General features: G+C 41.2%; 1 protein-coding gene and 1 long non-coding RNA gene across 3 annotated transcripts in view; one reads left to right on the top strand and one right to left on the bottom strand.

The window, feature by feature from the left end:
- Positions 1–17385, top strand: part of SDK1 (sidekick cell adhesion molecule 1) — a 728283-nt gene that overhangs the window by 478969 nt on the left and 231929 nt on the right. For both annotated transcript variants that reach the window (XM_029576917.1, XM_029576918.1), the window contains exons 6-8: positions 4119–4230; positions 6611–6801; positions 16802–16885. In XM_029576917.1, the coding sequence (XP_029432777.1) occupies positions 4119–4230; positions 6611–6801; positions 16802–16885 (387 nt within the window). The remainder of the gene's footprint in view (positions 1–4118; positions 4231–6610; positions 6802–16801; positions 16886–17385) is intronic.
- On the bottom strand, positions 5578–15694 carry LOC115075940. Its single transcript, XR_003852647.1, has 4 exons — positions 15591–15694; positions 7066–7206; positions 6695–6854; positions 5578–5950 (listed from the first exon to the last, which is right to left on the bottom strand). It is a non-coding gene; the product is annotated as an uncharacterized LOC115075940 (long non-coding RNA).

The following is a 17385-nucleotide window of genomic DNA, read 5'->3' as shown; positions in this document are numbered from 1 at the left end:
CGCCATAACAAGCAAGCTACTCCCTGCTTTTTTGTGAATGCAAATCCTTTTTTCCACATTTCCTCATTGCCGCTGAAGCTTAGAGCAATGTTGGAGTCGCATTAAACGTGTGTATGTTTATTGAATAAGGGTATTATCGCCAGGTAGTAGCCGCCGTTCCCGTGAGCCACCCACTCTTCATTTCACATCTTCTAGACTTTATGGATCCACAGTGTTTATCCCACACCCCTTTGAAGTCCTTTACAGTTTTGGTCTTCACCACTTCCTCTGGAAGGTCATTCCAGGCATTCACCACCCTCTCCGTGAAGAAATACTTCCTGACATTGGTTCTGAGTCTTCCTCTCTGGAGTTTTAAATCGTGACCCCTGGTTGTGCTGATTTTTTTCCAGCGGAAAAGGTTTGTCGTTATCTTTGGATCATTAAAACCTTTCAAGTATCTGAAGGTCTGTATCATATCACCTCTGCTCCTCCTTTCCTCCAGGGTGTACATATTTAGATTCTTCAATCTCTCCTTATAAGTCATTTGATGAAGACCATCCACCTTTTTGGTCGCCCTTCTCTGGACCGCCTCCATCCTGTCTCTGTCTCTTCGGAGATACAGTCTCCAGAACTGAGCGTAGTACTCTAGGTGAGGCCTAACCAAGGACCTGTACAAGGGGATCATCACTTCCCTTTTCTTACTCGATATTCCTCTCTCTATGCAGCCCAGCATTCTTCTGGCTTTAGCTATCACCTTGTCATATTGTTTCGCTGACTTCAGATCATTAGACACTATCACCCCAAGGTCTCTCTCCTGCTCCATGCACATCAGCCCTTCACCCCCCCATCGAATACAGTTCTTCCAGATTTCCACACCCCATATGCATGACTCTGCACTTCTTGGCATTGAATCTCAGCTGCCATATCTTCGACCACTCTTCCAGCTTCTTTAACTCTCATCTCATTCTCTCCATTCCTTCCGGCATTTCCAATCTGTTGCAGATCTTAGTGTCATCCACAAAAAGACAAACCTTACCTTCTATCCCGTCCGCTATGTCGCTCACACAGATATTGAACAGGACCGTCCCAACAACTATCCTTGCGGCACTCCACTTAACACCGCTCTCTCTTCAGAGTAAGTTCCATTTATCATCACACATTGTCTTCTGTCTGTCAACCAGTTTGCAATCCAGGCCACCACCTTGGCACTCACTCCTAAGCTTCTCATTTTATTCACCAGCCTCCTATGCGGGACTGTATCAAAAGCTTTGCTGAAATCCAAGTAGATGGCGTCGAGCGCTCTTCTTTGATCCAACTCCCTAGTCACCCAGTCGAAAAAGTCAATCAGATTTGTCTAACAGGATCTTCCCCTGGTGAATCCATGCTGCCTCTGGTCCAGCAATTCTCCCGACTATAGATAGTTCACTATTCTTTCTTTCAGCAGCATCTCCATCACTTTTCCCACCACTGAGGTGAGGCTAACCAGCCTATAGTTACCAGCCTCCTCTCTGCTCCCACTCTTGTGAAGCGGGACCACCACCGCTCTTCTCCAATCACTCAGTACCACTCCTGTTTCTAGGAATCTATTGAACAGGTCACACAGTGGTCCCGCCAGCACGTCTCTGAGCTGGCGGGACCACTGTGTCTAATAATGTGCCTCATGTAATAAAGGTGGAATCCCACCTTCAAGCACATAAAATGTTATCAGGCACTGATAAGGGAAAAATCCAAGTCTCTTCTAGGGCCGCTGTCCCCATTGTTCTTAAAAAGAGTGGAGTTCACTGTGCTTCCAGATCATCTCTTTATTGGAGAGGGAGACTTCTCCTCTCTGGCTGGACGGTTAACACCCTCCCCACACTTCTCCCAAACACTGACAAGCTGGCTGCTTCCACGTCAGCCAAACCAAAACTTTGGAATAAAGAGTTCAGTCCAAACTGTGTTGTTGGTTCTAACTTAAAAAAATGTATTTAAGCACACAAATTATGGTTTCTTCTACAAAAATCAAACTGTAGGTTCAACAGCAAAGCGTATGGACAGGCAGACAAAAACTAAAGATATAGCAGCAATTAAATGTCCTTAAAGTCAACAGTTCCTCACCTGACATAATTCAGAACAAGTCGCTTGTAAAAGCAGATTATTCACTTACTCCCTTCATGGAATTGAGATAAATGGTGAGATTTTCAGTAACCGAGATCATCAGGATCCTCCCTAAGAGTAGAATACCAAACTCCCTCCATGAAAACTGTGCTACCATTGGCTTCTGCGCCAGTAAGCAAGGTAATAGCCAACAGCTAAAACAAAAACAAGCCAAAAAGAGGCATGCAAGCATAGAATGGCAAATATATTCTTTTATATTTCTTAGCTGTTACTAGTAATAGCATCAACGCTTAAAGGTACAAACCTCGCTGTGCAACTTCTACTTATGAGCAAATGGAGACTATTGTTATCTATGAGTAGAAGTTAAGTCTAATTACAAATTAAAGTCATACATACATATAGACCTGAGTGTCACACTTTGGGGACCAGTCACAAAGGTAAGAGAAATGAAACATGATAGTGAAGCTGAAACTTTTGAACTCATTTCTGTGTATGAGGTAATAAACAGCACTGTAAGCCAAGGAAATTGCTGCTTTGACCAGTTAACTGACCAGACACTAGAGATGTGCTGTCATTTTTAAATTATAGAAAAATCACGACGGCAATTTCGTTTTATGTTTCCCATCCGAAATGACGCAAAACACCCCAAAATTTGGTTTTTGCATTTTAGCATGAGCTATGAGGTTTTAGTGTACAAAAAAGCAATTCAGCACATGCTGTAATACTGAAATTAAGTTAAATTAAAAAAAAAAGAAATAAAAATAATTAAAAATGAAGCAAAGGTTTATCCCCTTCAGCCCTATACAGCCGCATCCTAGTTATGGCAGAAAGGAGGCAGGTACGGATGCCTCACTGTTTCCAGCAGGGATAGGTTAGTGAGCAGAACCGCTTCTTAACAGTTTGTGAGCTTTAAAACAAATTGTTAGCTCCCGTATTAAGATTGCCTTCTTTAAACAACTACAGAGTCCAGCCTGCTTGGTCTAGCACATAGGAACGAGAATGTGGGAGCTGTGTAAATTTACGACTGCTAGGATAAGCATAGAGTTTTCTTCATTCAGTGCCTTCTGATTTCGCTGCATATTTATCCCCTTGGCATAACCGAGACAGCACCAGACAGCACATCCTACCTGTCACGTTGTTAGCAGTACATTATGCTCTGTGAGCCTCCTTAGCAGCAAAGCAGGTGGTGAGGCAGTTTGAATTTGTATCAGTTCAGATGTGTTTTTCACCTCTTTCTTTTGTAATTCCTTTATTGGATTCCTTATTTTTTTTTTTTAGAAATCTTCCATTATTCTCTTATTGAAGAGAAGGAAACGGGCTATACGCCTTCCCCAATGAATGACTTAAAGCAGTGCAATAACCCTTGATATTTCAATTCAGTTATTAAAAGCATGCAAAGAAAAATGAAGTGAACGTGTACATAGCAGTCTGTTAACCATTTTTTCACTTTTTGCTAGGTGTCTGCTGACTTGATATGAGCTAAATTATTTACACTTTCATGGCATGCAAAAGAGAATCAGATTTTGGTTATTTACTTTTGTGATGCAAACAGAAAGAGATTGTGGTTGTTGTGATAAGCTGCTTTGTTAATTTTAGTTTTCCACCATAGTATAAAATCGATTTACAGTTAACATGGAAACTGCCTGCTTCTTTTGAAAATTGTATGTAGGTTGTGTCGGATTATAAAAAGAAAGAAGGGTTTTAAAAAAGAACCCAGCAGCAAGCATTTTAAAATAAAATGTTTAACAGCGTGAACCTTTTAAATCTCCGATGCTTCACCTTTTTTTGTTCAGAAAAGAACCTGTCCCTATGAGGGTGCTGAATGATGGCAAGTAGGGTAGAGTGAATCACGGCATTTGCATAATGAAACTCATTGACAGCAGCCATGTTGGAGGTCTCTTCCTAATGAGAAGATTAGGCCTTCGTGGGTAGGCTGAAGTGCATGCTTACCACGTTCTGCTCAACGTGTTTTTCTGTTCCTGTGAATGTTTTTTTTTTTTGCCATTATGGTTTCTGAACTTATTCTCATGCACTCTTTATAGATGCAAGCAACCCAGATGATGCTTTGGCTCCTGTTGTTGTCATCCCTCCACGGAATACCAGTGTGGTAGCTGGGACCAGCGAAGTCACTCTGGAGTGTGTGGCAAGTGCAAGGTACAGTTTATGTCCAGAACTAAGAAAGCTGTCCTCTTGTGTAAAAGGGATGGAGAGAAAACACTTTTTCTGATACAGTGGCTCAACCCAGGGTTACCAACTGGATTAATCTCTCCCTAGATTCAAGTGGATAATTGAGGTGGTGGAGGAGGAAGGAATCCGGGGATGCAAAAGTGAATGCTTAATTTATTTTCCGCAGTGTGAGCTATTTCTGCATCATGATGTATGTGCTACAAGTGAATTTCCAATAACCACTTTATTTTGGATTCATTAGTCTCTTTCCCTTTTGTATCACTCACTTTTTTCTGCTCTTTCAGTATTGTGATTTGCCCCAGCAAGGCCATGTATAGACCTCAGTCTGTATACTTGCTAGTACATTGAGTCTAAATTAATCTTGTGGGACAAATCAGTTTCTTTTTTATTGAAACACTTTTGGTTACATAGCAGTACCACAGAAATGTTTTTAGCTAAATTAGTTGATAGTTTTAATAAAAAAAAAAAAAAAAGCTAAAGAATTCAGACCCTCTTTTTCATTCTGACTCTGCATGTCCTCCCTGAGAGCTGGGATTCATGGGTGACATTTTTGAAAGATCCTATTCTGGTTGCCGCATCTCAAAAGATATAGTTGCAATGGAGAAGGTACAGAGAAGGGCAACCAAAATGATAAAGGGGATGGAACAGCTCCCCTATGAGGAAAGGCTGAAGAGGTTAGGGCTGTTCAGCTTGGAGAAGAGACAGCTGAGGGGGGATATGATAGAGATGTTTAAGATCATGAGAGGTCTTGAATCGGTAAACGTGAATCAGTTATTTACACGTTCTGATAATAGAAGGTCTAGGGGGCACTCCATGAAGTTAGCAAGTAGCACATTTAAAACTAATAGGAGAAAATTCTTTTTCACTCAACGCACAATAAAGCTCTGGAATTTGTTGCCAGAGGATGTGGTTAGTGCAGTTAGTGTAGCTGGGTTCAAAAAAGGTTTGGATACGTTCTTGGAGGAGAAGTCCATTAATGGCTATTACTCAATTATACTTAGGGAATAGCCACTGCTATTAATTGCATCAGTAGCATGGGATCTTCTTAGTGTTTGGGTATTTGCCAGGTTCTTGTGGCCTGGATTGACCACTGTTGGAAACAGGATGCTGGGCTTGATGGACCCTTGGTCTGACCCAGCATGGCAATTTCTTATGTTCTTCTTACTTGGCAGTGCACACCAGGATGATTCAAAGTGAGTCATAGCACAGCTCTGCTGATCCTCATCAGAACCCCCCTCCCCCCACCCCACCCCCTACATGTGATGTGCAGATTTAAGGAAGGAAACATTAAAAGTCATGGGGCATGGCCATAATACAATATGCATTTTATTCCAAAAAACAAGTACAAAGAAATAAAATCTGTAAGCCTCTGAAAAGGTGACCTAAGAATAAGATGAAAAGAAGAACTGATGGAGCTGAGACATGACAGCTGGATATTTGGAAGAGCCGAGCAGCTACTGCTGTTTTCATTGACGTTTTCTTACAAAATGGGCAACATGGCAAGATGATTTATTTATCTATATAAAATCTTTTATATACTGCTTATAGTAAAATCATAATAAAATATAACAAATTACTCAAGATTACCCTGTAAATAAAAATATGAAACTGCTTAAAATAGCCTCTTTCTTATTCTTATATTTAAGTAACAGCTCAGGTATAGCAGAAATATAGCCATGATACAAATCTGGAAGAAAAAAAAAAAAGAGAATATTGTTTAAAGCATGGAGTCATATTTTTATTTCACCAGGTGCACAGTGAGGGGGTAATGTATGGCAGTCATCATCATTAATAAAATCAGTGTTTCTTATTGGTTGAGGAGTACACATACAAAAACTAGGAATAAAGCAGTGGCTATGAATTGGGCTTCCTGCAGATTCAGAGACTGGATTGATTGTCTCTCCTTTATGATGGCAAAGATGGCCTTGTTATATACTTGGTGATATCTCAGTAATTGAGTTCTAATGCAAACATGCCCGTGCAGCTGAGTCCCATAGTAGTGTTTATTTTTGGTGTTCTTCTCTTAGGCAAACCTAAGCATTAGCTCATAAGGTCCATTGTTGCATCAATTAGCCTTGCTTGTTCAGTAGTACTTGAGTAAGACCGTAGATAGATTTGACGCATGGCTATTAGTAGGTCCACAAATTTATCTGTAAATATCCACTACATATCTTGGCATTGGTATGAGTAAATTTAGGTGAGTAGTGCCCTATTGCACATGTTTATTTTCTACATTCATTGAGTACCCTTTACCAGGGTATCTTATAATACATGTCATGATATAGTCATTATTGCTTTAGATAATCTAATTTATGGATTTGTTTGGTAATGTTTTAAATCCACACAGACCTGTTGATAAACTAACTGTAAGCTGGAAAAGAAATGGAGTAAAAGTGACCAGTGGCATCAACAGTTTTGGTAGGCGACTCACTATTGTAAGTCCGACTTCAGCTGACGTGGGAATGTATGTGTGCGAAGCACAGCTGAGAGACATCACTTCGCAGCAGGCAAGAGCAAAAGCCTATCTTTCTATCACAGGTAAGGGAGTCTGACAAATCCGCAGTAATGGTGGGCACTTTCAATAAACAGGCCTAGGAGAAAAGCACAGTGGACACTGTGTTATTTTTATTGACCTTAAACTTGAAAATTAGCATTATAAGATTAATAAATGTGGTTGTTCTTATGACTGAAAATTTACAAAATTCCTTAATTTTTTTGACACTGTTACATATGCCTATGTCCTTATCATCCTGCTTCTACATTATGGCCACCACATGCATAAATGCATGATTAATTCCCAACCTGTTTATATCATGCTTTCAGACTGCTGGTAGTCATTTTCTTCCTGCTTGAAGTCACAGATCTCTTATTTTATTTATTTATTTATTTATAGGCTTTTCTTTGCCGACATTCGTGAAGCACATCATACCGGCTTACATTGAACTGAAAAAGGAGGAAATACAATGAACAATAACATATCATAGTTAAAGGCAATCGGTGTAAAATATGATCAACATAAAAACATTATAAGATTATATATAATAACATAAAAACTGAATAGGTAGGGTCTTGGGTCCACACGCTCAGAAAGCCTGCTAGCTTTCATAACTAGCTGGAGATTTCCTTCCCCCTTCCCAATATATTTATTTCCTCCCATTTCAACCAAGCCCAGTCATTGCATTAACAGTCCTTGGTCAGGGCCATGCACCAGGGATTCTTCCAGGACCCCTCCAGTCATGAGTCCTAAATCCAATCATTGAATGTCACTGTTGCATGAATATCTTAAAAAAAAATGTGAGTTCTTAGTTTACATTTTTACTGGTGCTAGGGGAATGATCAGATGTCTAATTAATGGGAGAAAAGTGAGGTTCTGACCACCTAATGAAGTTGCAACTGTGATATTCTACACCAGTGTTTCCCAACCTTTTGAAGCCCAAGTCACCTCTGCATTAACCAAAATGTGGTCTGGCACACCATCCTCCACAGAGCAGGCATGGCGGACATGGAAAAGACTCATATGGTCAAGCGCTGGGGAAGCACTGAAAGCCCCACCAGTCTCTCTTCCAAATTTAAAACAGAGAGAAGGGGCAGAAAAACACATGATCTTGTCACAATGGGCTGGTTCTCTCTATATTCAAGTGTAGGAGAAAGGAAAAGTCGGTATGATGTGAACAGCCTGAGGCTGCCAGAGCTCCTCCACTGTTCCCAACACTCACAATGAGTTACATCCAGTGCTCAGTGTGTGCTATCCCTGTCTCTTCGACCTGGGGATAAGAGAGCCTGGAAACACTCAAAGAAGCTCAGGAGGGGAGAAATGAGGCGGTGCAGTGTGCATTGTGTGAGATGAAGAAGAAGTAGGGCCTAGCTAGCCATGCTCTATGCCACGCTCTGCAACTCATGCTGTAGCTAGAAAGAAGAGGATTTCAGGATTACACACATTCTCCAAAAGGAATTCCCACTAGTGACTCTAGTTGCTGTGAGGTGCTGCTCTGGATCTGAGCGTCAAGCAGTGGAATTTTTCCGTGGCACACCTGGCCAGCTCTGAAGGCACACTGCTTTGCAAACACTGTTCTACACAGCCAGAATAATCTAATGGAGCTAAAGAAAAAATGAATGCAGAGAAACTTAGTTGGGTTTGGGCATATTTGCTGAAAGAATATTGTAGCTGGGAATGTTTATTTAGGAAAGGAAGAGATATGAAGGTGGAGTGATTACCATTTCTAATGTTTGAAAGGTCAATATATGAATCGTGTTTACATAAGTAACATGGCAAAGACAAGAGGAGATAATTCAAAACTGCAAAAAGGGAAAAGTTCATATAATTTGAAGAAAGTTGTTTTATTATCAAAGTGACTGGAGTATGGATTTGACCACTTAGAAAACCGTGCATGCTGCCTTCTCAGGTAGCCCTAGAAAAAATTAGGTAACTCCAAGCACTAATCTCCAAACAGGAGCCCATGGGATTCAGGAAGCACATGCACTGAGTAAAATTATTGTATATCATCCTCACCAGAGCCCAAGGAGAAGAGGATCCTGGGTTAAAAAGTATAAATTGTATTCAGAAATCAGTAAACTACTCATCAGAGGCGAGGGGCATCCTCAGAATGCTGTTGAGGTTTTTGAGTCTTGCCCCTTGCCTTCGGAGGGTAATTTTAGCCATGTGTTTAATGATTTCTAAATACAGATTATAATTTTTATCACTGGATCCTCTCCTCTTTGGGCTTTAGGGAGCTTAACACGCAGGGATTTCAGTCACACACACAGTACTGATGGATAAGGTGATGTATTAGGGTCTGAAACTAATTTCTAAAAGTTTCCTTAAGGAATTGGAGGATGTCCAAAACTGATGAATCTGAGTCTATGAAGTACAAAACAACTTTGGTATTAGCAGTCTACCTGGATGCTAAGGAGATGAGGCCAGGCAAAGCCTCACAAATCTAATAATATGGTACAGTGGACTTCATGGTTTGAGGAACAGATGAGAGTTTAGCATAGAGCTTTTAAAAAGGGTCCTTCATCCAAAAATACGTCACAAGTGATGTTAAGAAAGTAAAAATAAAGTGAAGCAAAACCCAAGTGAAATCATGCTTTTAAATTAGAGGCATGATGATGTTCCATCAGAATCTGGAGCCCTTCCAAATTGTTTGTAACATTTTTTTTCTCTTATCTCTTGGAAGACGACAAAGGAAATCTATATCTGACTAGCTGTGAGCTGCAGTATAGGGCAAGCCTGTTAAATAATGACCTGGCTGATGCAGTTTTCTCAGAGATTATACTTCAGAAGTCAGAATGAATCAGGACGACAATGGATGTCAGTCTGGGATGCCAAAGCGCCCATCGAAGAAGAGAATAGCATGGAGAAATGGATTAGGAAAGAAGACAGATTTCCAATTAACATTTGCAAAACTGTCCACTGCTCACTAGGCCTTTTGATGTGTGGACTCAGAGATCTGTGACAAGATTGCTTCAAGCAGGGAAGGCTGTGTTGTGGCAGTGACAGACCCAAGCAAACAGGGAGAAATGAAAAGGAAAAAACATCTTTGCTCCTATGTGGCTTCCAAAGTTAGGTTTTTAATAAACAATGACAGTCTCAAGAGTAGGCCTTCATACAGGCCGATACAGTACAGTGTGGAGCGCACTGTTAACCCGCGGTTGGATGCGCGTTTTCGACGCGCTAGCTTTACCCCTTATTCAGTAAAGGGTAATAGCGCGTTGAAAATGCTCATCCGCGCCCCCCCCCCCCCCGAAACTAATAGCGCCCGCAACATGCAAATGCATGTTGATGGCCCTATTAGTTATTCCCGCGCAATTCACTAAGTAAAATGTGCAGCCAAGCCGCACATTTTACTTTTAGAAATTAGCGCCTACCCAAAGGTAGGCGTTAATTTCTCTCGGCACCGAGAAAGTGCACAGAAAAGCAGTAAAAACTGCTTTTCTGTGCACCCTCCGACTTAATATCATGGCGATATTAAGTCGGAGGTCCCAAAAGTAAAAAAAAATTTAAAATTTAAAAATTTAAAATCAGCCCGCGGCTCGCGGGTTGAAAACCGGATGCTCAATTTTGCCGGTGTCTGGTTTCTGAACCCGTGGCTGTCAGCGGGTCCAAGAACCGACGCCGGCAAAATTGAGCGTCGGCTGTCAAACCCACTGACAGCCACCGCTCCTTTTACCGTGGGTCCTAATTAGCATATTTTTATTTACTGGATCGCGCGCACACAGGGCACTGGCCTGGGCGCTCGCCCGCTCTCCCGTGCTTCTTTCTGTATCGGCCTGATAGTAAGCAAGTGATTCTCCCCCTTCCCTCCACAAGAGAATGCAAATTCGGGTGAATAATGCCCTCTTTAGTGTTACCAAAACAAGACATCCCAAGGGATGCCGAGGAGGCAGTGTTCCTGCTTGCAGGGCCGGGAAGGGTTTGGGAGTCCCGGTCACTGTGGCATCCAGTGAGCAGATTTAGTGCCCATGTTGCCATGTCCTGACAGAAGTCCTGTTGAGTGGCACTTCAGTGGCCTGGGTGAAATAGGAAGGGGTATAAAAGGGTGGGGGGGGGGGGGAAATAAAGTCACGGCCCGGGATCCCCGCAATGGTTTCAATTGATCTGGAAGCCCAGAAGAGCGGAGGAAACTTCCAGTTCCAAAAGAGAGGTCATGAATGTCCCCGTGTAACAAATTTCTAAACTAGAGAGCTCAGATAAGACACCGCAGTGGATTGTTGGTGGGAGGAAGAGATGGTTAAATGGAACATTATCATTTTATTTTCAAAGTTATAGGACCATCTATCAGCCATTTAAAAATAGGGTAACCTCAAATATATCTAAGGAATCAAAAACCTGAGAGTTTCCCATTCATTTGTCTCACGTGCAATCGCTGTGTTGCATCTCCCCCTTCCTTCCCCAGTAAACACATCTAGTAAATCACATTATAATCTCTGCTTGTAGCAGCATTTTAAAAACAGAATTGTTTGCTGCAAGGCTTCACTTTATTAAAGCCCTTCAGGTGAGAGCTTAATTTACAAAAAAAAAGCTTTGTAATTTCAACTGCATCTTTTATATTGAAACTATATGAGTTTGGGGTTAGGCTTGAAGCCTTTATTTTGTAGCAGAGTGCAGGACTTCAGCCTATTACGTGTGCCATCTGTGCGAGTTACACAAAATAAGGCTTTCGCTCATTTGGCTCTGTTTTTGTGGAATGCCTTACCTGCGGAATCGTGCAACATTAAGACGGTAACTTTTAAACAGGCGCACACGTATGCGCGTATACCAGCTCACGTCCAGAGAGGCGCCCATTTTATAACATGTGCGCGTATATGCATGCATGTAATAAAATAGCCTGCACGCGCGTGCATGTGCGCGCAATTTAAATGGACGCGTGCATGTGCGCGTAAATGCTGCTCTACTGCATAAGTGGGCACCAGCACCATTACAGGTTTTCCCAGTTCACCCAGTTAAGGGATAGCACTTACAACCCCCCCCTAGTTTAATAGTCTCCCTTCCCAGCCCTTAAAACCCCGCTGACTAGCCGAGATGTTTTTATTTTATTACTTATATGCCATCCATAGAGGTAGTAAGGTTATGCGGCAAGGGACCCTAGCACGTACCTGTGATAAAAAAAGGGGTGTGGTTAGGGTAATTTTCCTGGTACTGCATCGCACAGCTATTTTACCGCAACGTGCGTTAAATTTATTGCGCCTACGATATTGTCACATTGCAAGCTGAGAAGTCCCCGAACAGGCTTAGGTAGAGAGAGACCGCGCCTCTGTAAAAACTCACAAAAAAGTTAATTATTTATACCCCTGTAAGAGGGGGCACTAGTAACTCTGGGTGAGGTTTGGGGGGTGAGTTTTGGGGGGCAGTTTTATATGCACAGTCGTACGTACAAACAGCACAGTTACCATCAGTGAAGATTTGATGTGATTTGGAGGGATGAAAGTTGAAAGAAAAGTAGATATGTAACATGGTACAAAAACTTTAGTACGGTCTTTTTATCAAGACAAATGTAGATTATGTAACTCTCTGTATATTGGTTTGCCTAAAGCCAAATTACGTGCTTTACAGAGTTTACCAAATTCGGCAATACAATTGATCACAAAAAACCCAATCTAAGAGCATGTATCACCAGTTTTAAAACATTTGCACTGGTGACCAGTTATGCAGCATCTGAAATTTAATGTTCTAACTTTAGTATATAAAGCACTTTAAAAAGATGCCCCTAGGTATTTGTGTGAAAAGTTTCACCGTTATATTCCTTCTCAAGCTTTGCGGTCTTCTAGCTTTTACCTTCTCGAGGTTCCTGATTTTAGAATAGCGCATTTACAATTCACACGTAAGCGAGCTTTGTCTGTTATTGGCTCTTCTCTTTGGAATATGCGTCCTGAGAATCTGCGACTTGTGCAGGATTTCAAAGTATTTAGAAAGCAGTTCTAGTCTGTGAGGCATTTTCTAATGATTAGTGGCTCGGTTGTGTCTTATAATGTTTTATTTATATTGTTAACTTTTATTTTTAATATAACTGTCATTTTATTAATGATTGTAATTCACCAAGCTTGATTATTTCTTTATAGGTGAAACATAAATATCTTTAAATTACTATTAAGTGTTGGGCACTTAAATTTTATTTATGTATTCACTCCTTCAATTGGGCCAGAACCTGGGGATGCTGCTTTCTGTGGTTCCTCCTATTTAGTATCGCAAGGATACTAATAGGAGGAATCACAGAAATCATTTTTGGGGGGTTTTTTTCGTGAGCCCTTGAGTGCGGCATGCTTCCGGGCAGGCGTTAATTTGCCACATTAAGATGGGCACCTTGGCTGCGCAGCAATTTTTGGCATTGCAGGGTAATAGCTAATAGCCTCATCTACATAGACTCTGCATGTGATGAGCGCTGTTAGCTATGGGCTCGATTGGTCACGCGCATCGGGTGTAAGTCTGGAGCATCCAAAACGTGGGTCCAACCGCGAGTTAGGTGGTGCGCTGACTCGAGCGCCCGATATTGCATCGGCCTGTGTATCGGTCCCAAGCATATTTAAATTGTGTCATGGTTTTGCCACTGCCTCTGCCTTCTCCAGGCGTCTGTCGTGTTTTCTAATGTTTCTTTCATACCTTTCTCCCTGCATCTTCCTGTCTTAACTCCTTGTCCTTGAATTTCCTTTTCATTTCACCTTCCTGCACTTGATTACAACCTATCAAATATTTTAAAGTTTCTATCACCCCCATCCCTTTTGTTCTCCAGTGAATATTTAATTCCTTGGCATTATTACCTCACAATTTTCTCTTTATTAAAGGAACATAGCCACATATTTGTTTATTGTTTAAGCTTCATTATTCAGATTTTAATGTGATTAGTTAAATTTTGTTGCTGTGCAATCAAGCTATGACCAGCAGAGCACATAAAACAGATTCTCACAATTTTAATAGTTTGCAAAAGAGATCGAGAAACAGTCACAAGTGGATACTATTAAAATTTTGATGCCTCCTTTGGTTAATGGCTTTATCTGAGCCTTATGTTTTAGAGGTTCTCACTATTTCTAAAACCAATTTTATGGGCTGTCGGTAAATAAAGTGGTTATATGTAAAAAGGGAGCTGTAGCTATGTACAAGCAGATGAAGGAAAACAGAAGTAAATTGGTTGCCATGTACGTTTATTCCATGCTTATGGAACTAGACAATAGTTTCAAATGCTTGCCTGCAAGATCTCTCTATTTCTCTATTTTTACTGAGCAGCAGGAGGGTTTTGAATTCCAAGCAGGAGCAAAGGATTGATGATTAATGTATGAAAGGGTTAGACTTATAGCTGCAACTTGTACAAAAGGTAAACAGTTTAGCACCCTGTGGGAAACTACCATCTCTTTCCGTGTGAGAGTTAATGCACTTTTGTGCATAGGGGGATATGAGTTTAGAAGCTCATTATCTCTCTTATTTAAATAATTAGCATGCATTTGTTTTGTTCTAGAGTTACACGGCAGCAGAAGTAAATTTTCTGGTGCACCACCAATTTAAGCAGTCATCCTGTTCCCCTACCAAGGGGGCTAGCAGTTGTAGTTCTGCCACCGTGTACTGTCTCCAACTCTCTGCCTGAGGATCTCCCTACAACATTAAGAAAACAGAAAAGAACCATTATTTAACCAGCAACCCACAAGCAGGAAAAGCTGTGCCCTCTCATAGGACTCTTTCTCCATTCCCCTCACCCCTCCCAATTTTCTTTCCATGAGCTATGTTTGCATATGTTCCTGTTGTAGCTTAAAATACTCCTCTCTGTTTCAGTTCTACTTAAAATGACTTGCTGATGAAATAGTGTGTGGCATATCTCTTGGTATGTATGAAATATTTATAGGAGACCCAAATAGATGCCACACCTCATTCATAATGTTGACCCTAAATTAGCATATCTGCAGTGTGAGCTTAACTGAGCATTCAGAGCTGAACGCCGCATTAGTGAAACAGCGTAAAATGGTAGTCAGGAGCCATAAATCCCATTAAACATTTATTTGCGGAATGAGAGTATCTAGTAAACAGTGCATTAGCACACAGAGAGGCTCTGAGAACAATAACCTTTCAGTGGTTTGAGTGTGACAAACCTGCTCCTGATATCTTAATATTGTTGCAGAAAGATAAACTGAGGCAGTTCCAAACTCCAGGCTTATTCATTTCTGCTATTATAAATTCTGCGAGCAGCATGTTCTCGGTACAACCTATACAGGTGTATGTAGAGTCCGATGGTTCAGTTAAATGAAAGTGGTATGTCCTCCTTAGTAATCTTTAAATAATTTAAAAACGTGACCACAGTTGATTAAATTGAACCACAGTGTATCTTTTTACTTCCATAATCAGATTCTTCTGAACTTTTAAAGCTGAATATTCATAATTTCGGGTAGATGATGAGCTTAAGGGCTTACATAGTCATGCAGCTGTATATTATTTCATTCCAAATCAACAAAGCACCAATTAAAATACATTCTGTTCAGGCTGAGAGATATTTCACAGTGTAATGTGAGGCAAAGTATTTTTCAAGTCAGGAATGTGTTTCCTTTCAATGAACATTTGCAAATATGGAGATCATGCCAAATGATATAAATGAAGACATTTGTTTAATGGCATTAGCAGCATACAGCTATTAATATTTGGCATGTTATCCAAAGAAAGTTCTTCTAGCCAAAAGATTTTATTAAATAAACTTGACATTTATTGGCAACACAACCTTTGGTCATGTTCGACTCTCTCTCTCTCTCTCCTTCTCAGCTCACATTCAAAACACTACTAAAACATGTGTTTTTCTCTTTAACATCATCAAATTCTCTCCCTTTCTTCCTAAGCCCACTACCAAAAGACTTACCGTACCCACTCTCTCTCATAGACCACGTCAGCCTTCTCCTTGCAGGTCTCCCACTGAACCATCTCCACTACAGTCTGTTCAAAGTTCAGCTGCATGACTCAGCATATCAGCTCTACTGTCAAAAAGACCTACCTTATGCTACAATTGTGGCTGAGCCAAAGGCTGTTGCTGGCCCATGCCCCTGGGCCACTGAAGACTGCTGCTATAGCGACCTGACAGAGCTCTTTCCTGCTGGGCAAAGGCTGCTGCTGAGACAGCCTTCCTTCTGGTCGCAGTCTCTGGTTATTACCATATTGCTTCAAATATAGATCACCGTATAATCAGTGCAATATGGTTGTTAGGACTTCGTAATCGCCCTTCTCAAATCACTACATTGGCTGCCTATCCACTTCTACGTAACATTAAAGCTTCTCCTACTCACCTATAAGTGCATTTGCTCTGCAGCTCTTCATCATCTCTTTTCTTACCTCCCTGTACTCCCTTTCTCATGACTTCTGTTCATATGGCAAACTTATTTTTCGTGCCTCTTCTCCCCCGTTGCCAACTTGACTTCACTTTCTACTTTGTTGTGCTGTATACCTGGATTAGCCTTCCTAACTTTATACATCTTGTTCCCTTTCTAGCCATTTGCAAATTCAAAGAAAAATGGTCAGACACTTGTGATCAAAAATACTTCGTAAAGGACAATACGCTTATATCGTTAATACTTGGTCACCAAATCTCTTTAGACCGTTGCTTTTGGGTGCTTGGAGTATGTATGTGTGGGTGAATCTTTAAGTACTGATCATATAAGAATATTGTGTATACCAATGCTTTAGATGCTATAGGAAACTACCAGCTTCCATGTTTTTACTGAAAAACATAAAACTCAGAATTTATTTATTTATTTACTTATTTATTTGCAGTTTTTATATACCGACATTTGTTTAGTAACCTCACATCGGTTCACAATTAACAGAAACATTTGTGAAAACTACTCTTGTGTAGCATGGCAGGAGGCGGATGGCACCTTGTAGGCTCACCAGTTTATTGAGGCATGAGCTTTCGAGGGCAGAGTGCACTTCATCAGATGCCTCAATAAATTTGTTAAGTCTACAAGGTGCCACCCATCTCTTGTCATTTTTGCTACACCAGACTCTCTGAAGGTAATAAATAATATATCTGAACTCACAATTCTTTTCTTCATTTTTTTTCCTATTACTGTTCTGAAGAACCACCGTATTTTACTATTGAGCCTGAAAGACATATTCTCGGTGAAGTGGAAAAAACAGTGGATATCCCGTGCCAGGCAATGGGTGAGTAGAATCCAAGGTTGTGAACAACACCCCATCCAGTTCCAACAGAAATTAACAGGGTTATTCTTCATTGTGCGATGGGCCGTTATCGCGTGCGTTATGGCCTTATCGTGCGCAACAAGGCCCTAGCACACGCGATAGCGGCCGCATCGCAGCGGTAGTATTTAAATCAGGGGAAGGGGAGGAGTATGGGTGGGGTTTGGGCAGGGTTATGGCCCGGCAGCAGCGCAGGCAATAATGTTTTACACATTATTGCCTGCAGCTCACAGGAAATAACACCACCTTTTTCTGTGGTGCTATGGGGGCGATAGTGTGGCCAGCTGCACACTATCGCCCCCCCCCCTTCCCCACCCCACCCTCTTTCTGGCCGCAGCTCATCATTCTTCTCTATTTATAGCAGAATGATGAATCTAGGCCCAAGTTAGGGTTCAGTCTGAAGACTGAAACCACATAATGTCTGGGGGGTTTAAGCTGTCAGTTATTAACATTTGTAAATCGTA

The sequence above is a fragment of the Rhinatrema bivittatum genome, chromosome 14 (genome assembly GCF_901001135.1).
Source record: "Rhinatrema bivittatum chromosome 14, aRhiBiv1.1, whole genome shotgun sequence".
Classification (NCBI taxonomy): Eukaryota; Metazoa; Chordata; class Amphibia; order Gymnophiona; family Rhinatrematidae; genus Rhinatrema; species Rhinatrema bivittatum.
The sequence above is the reverse complement of the archived record's forward strand: the minus strand, read 5'-3'. Positions and strand labels throughout refer to the sequence as shown.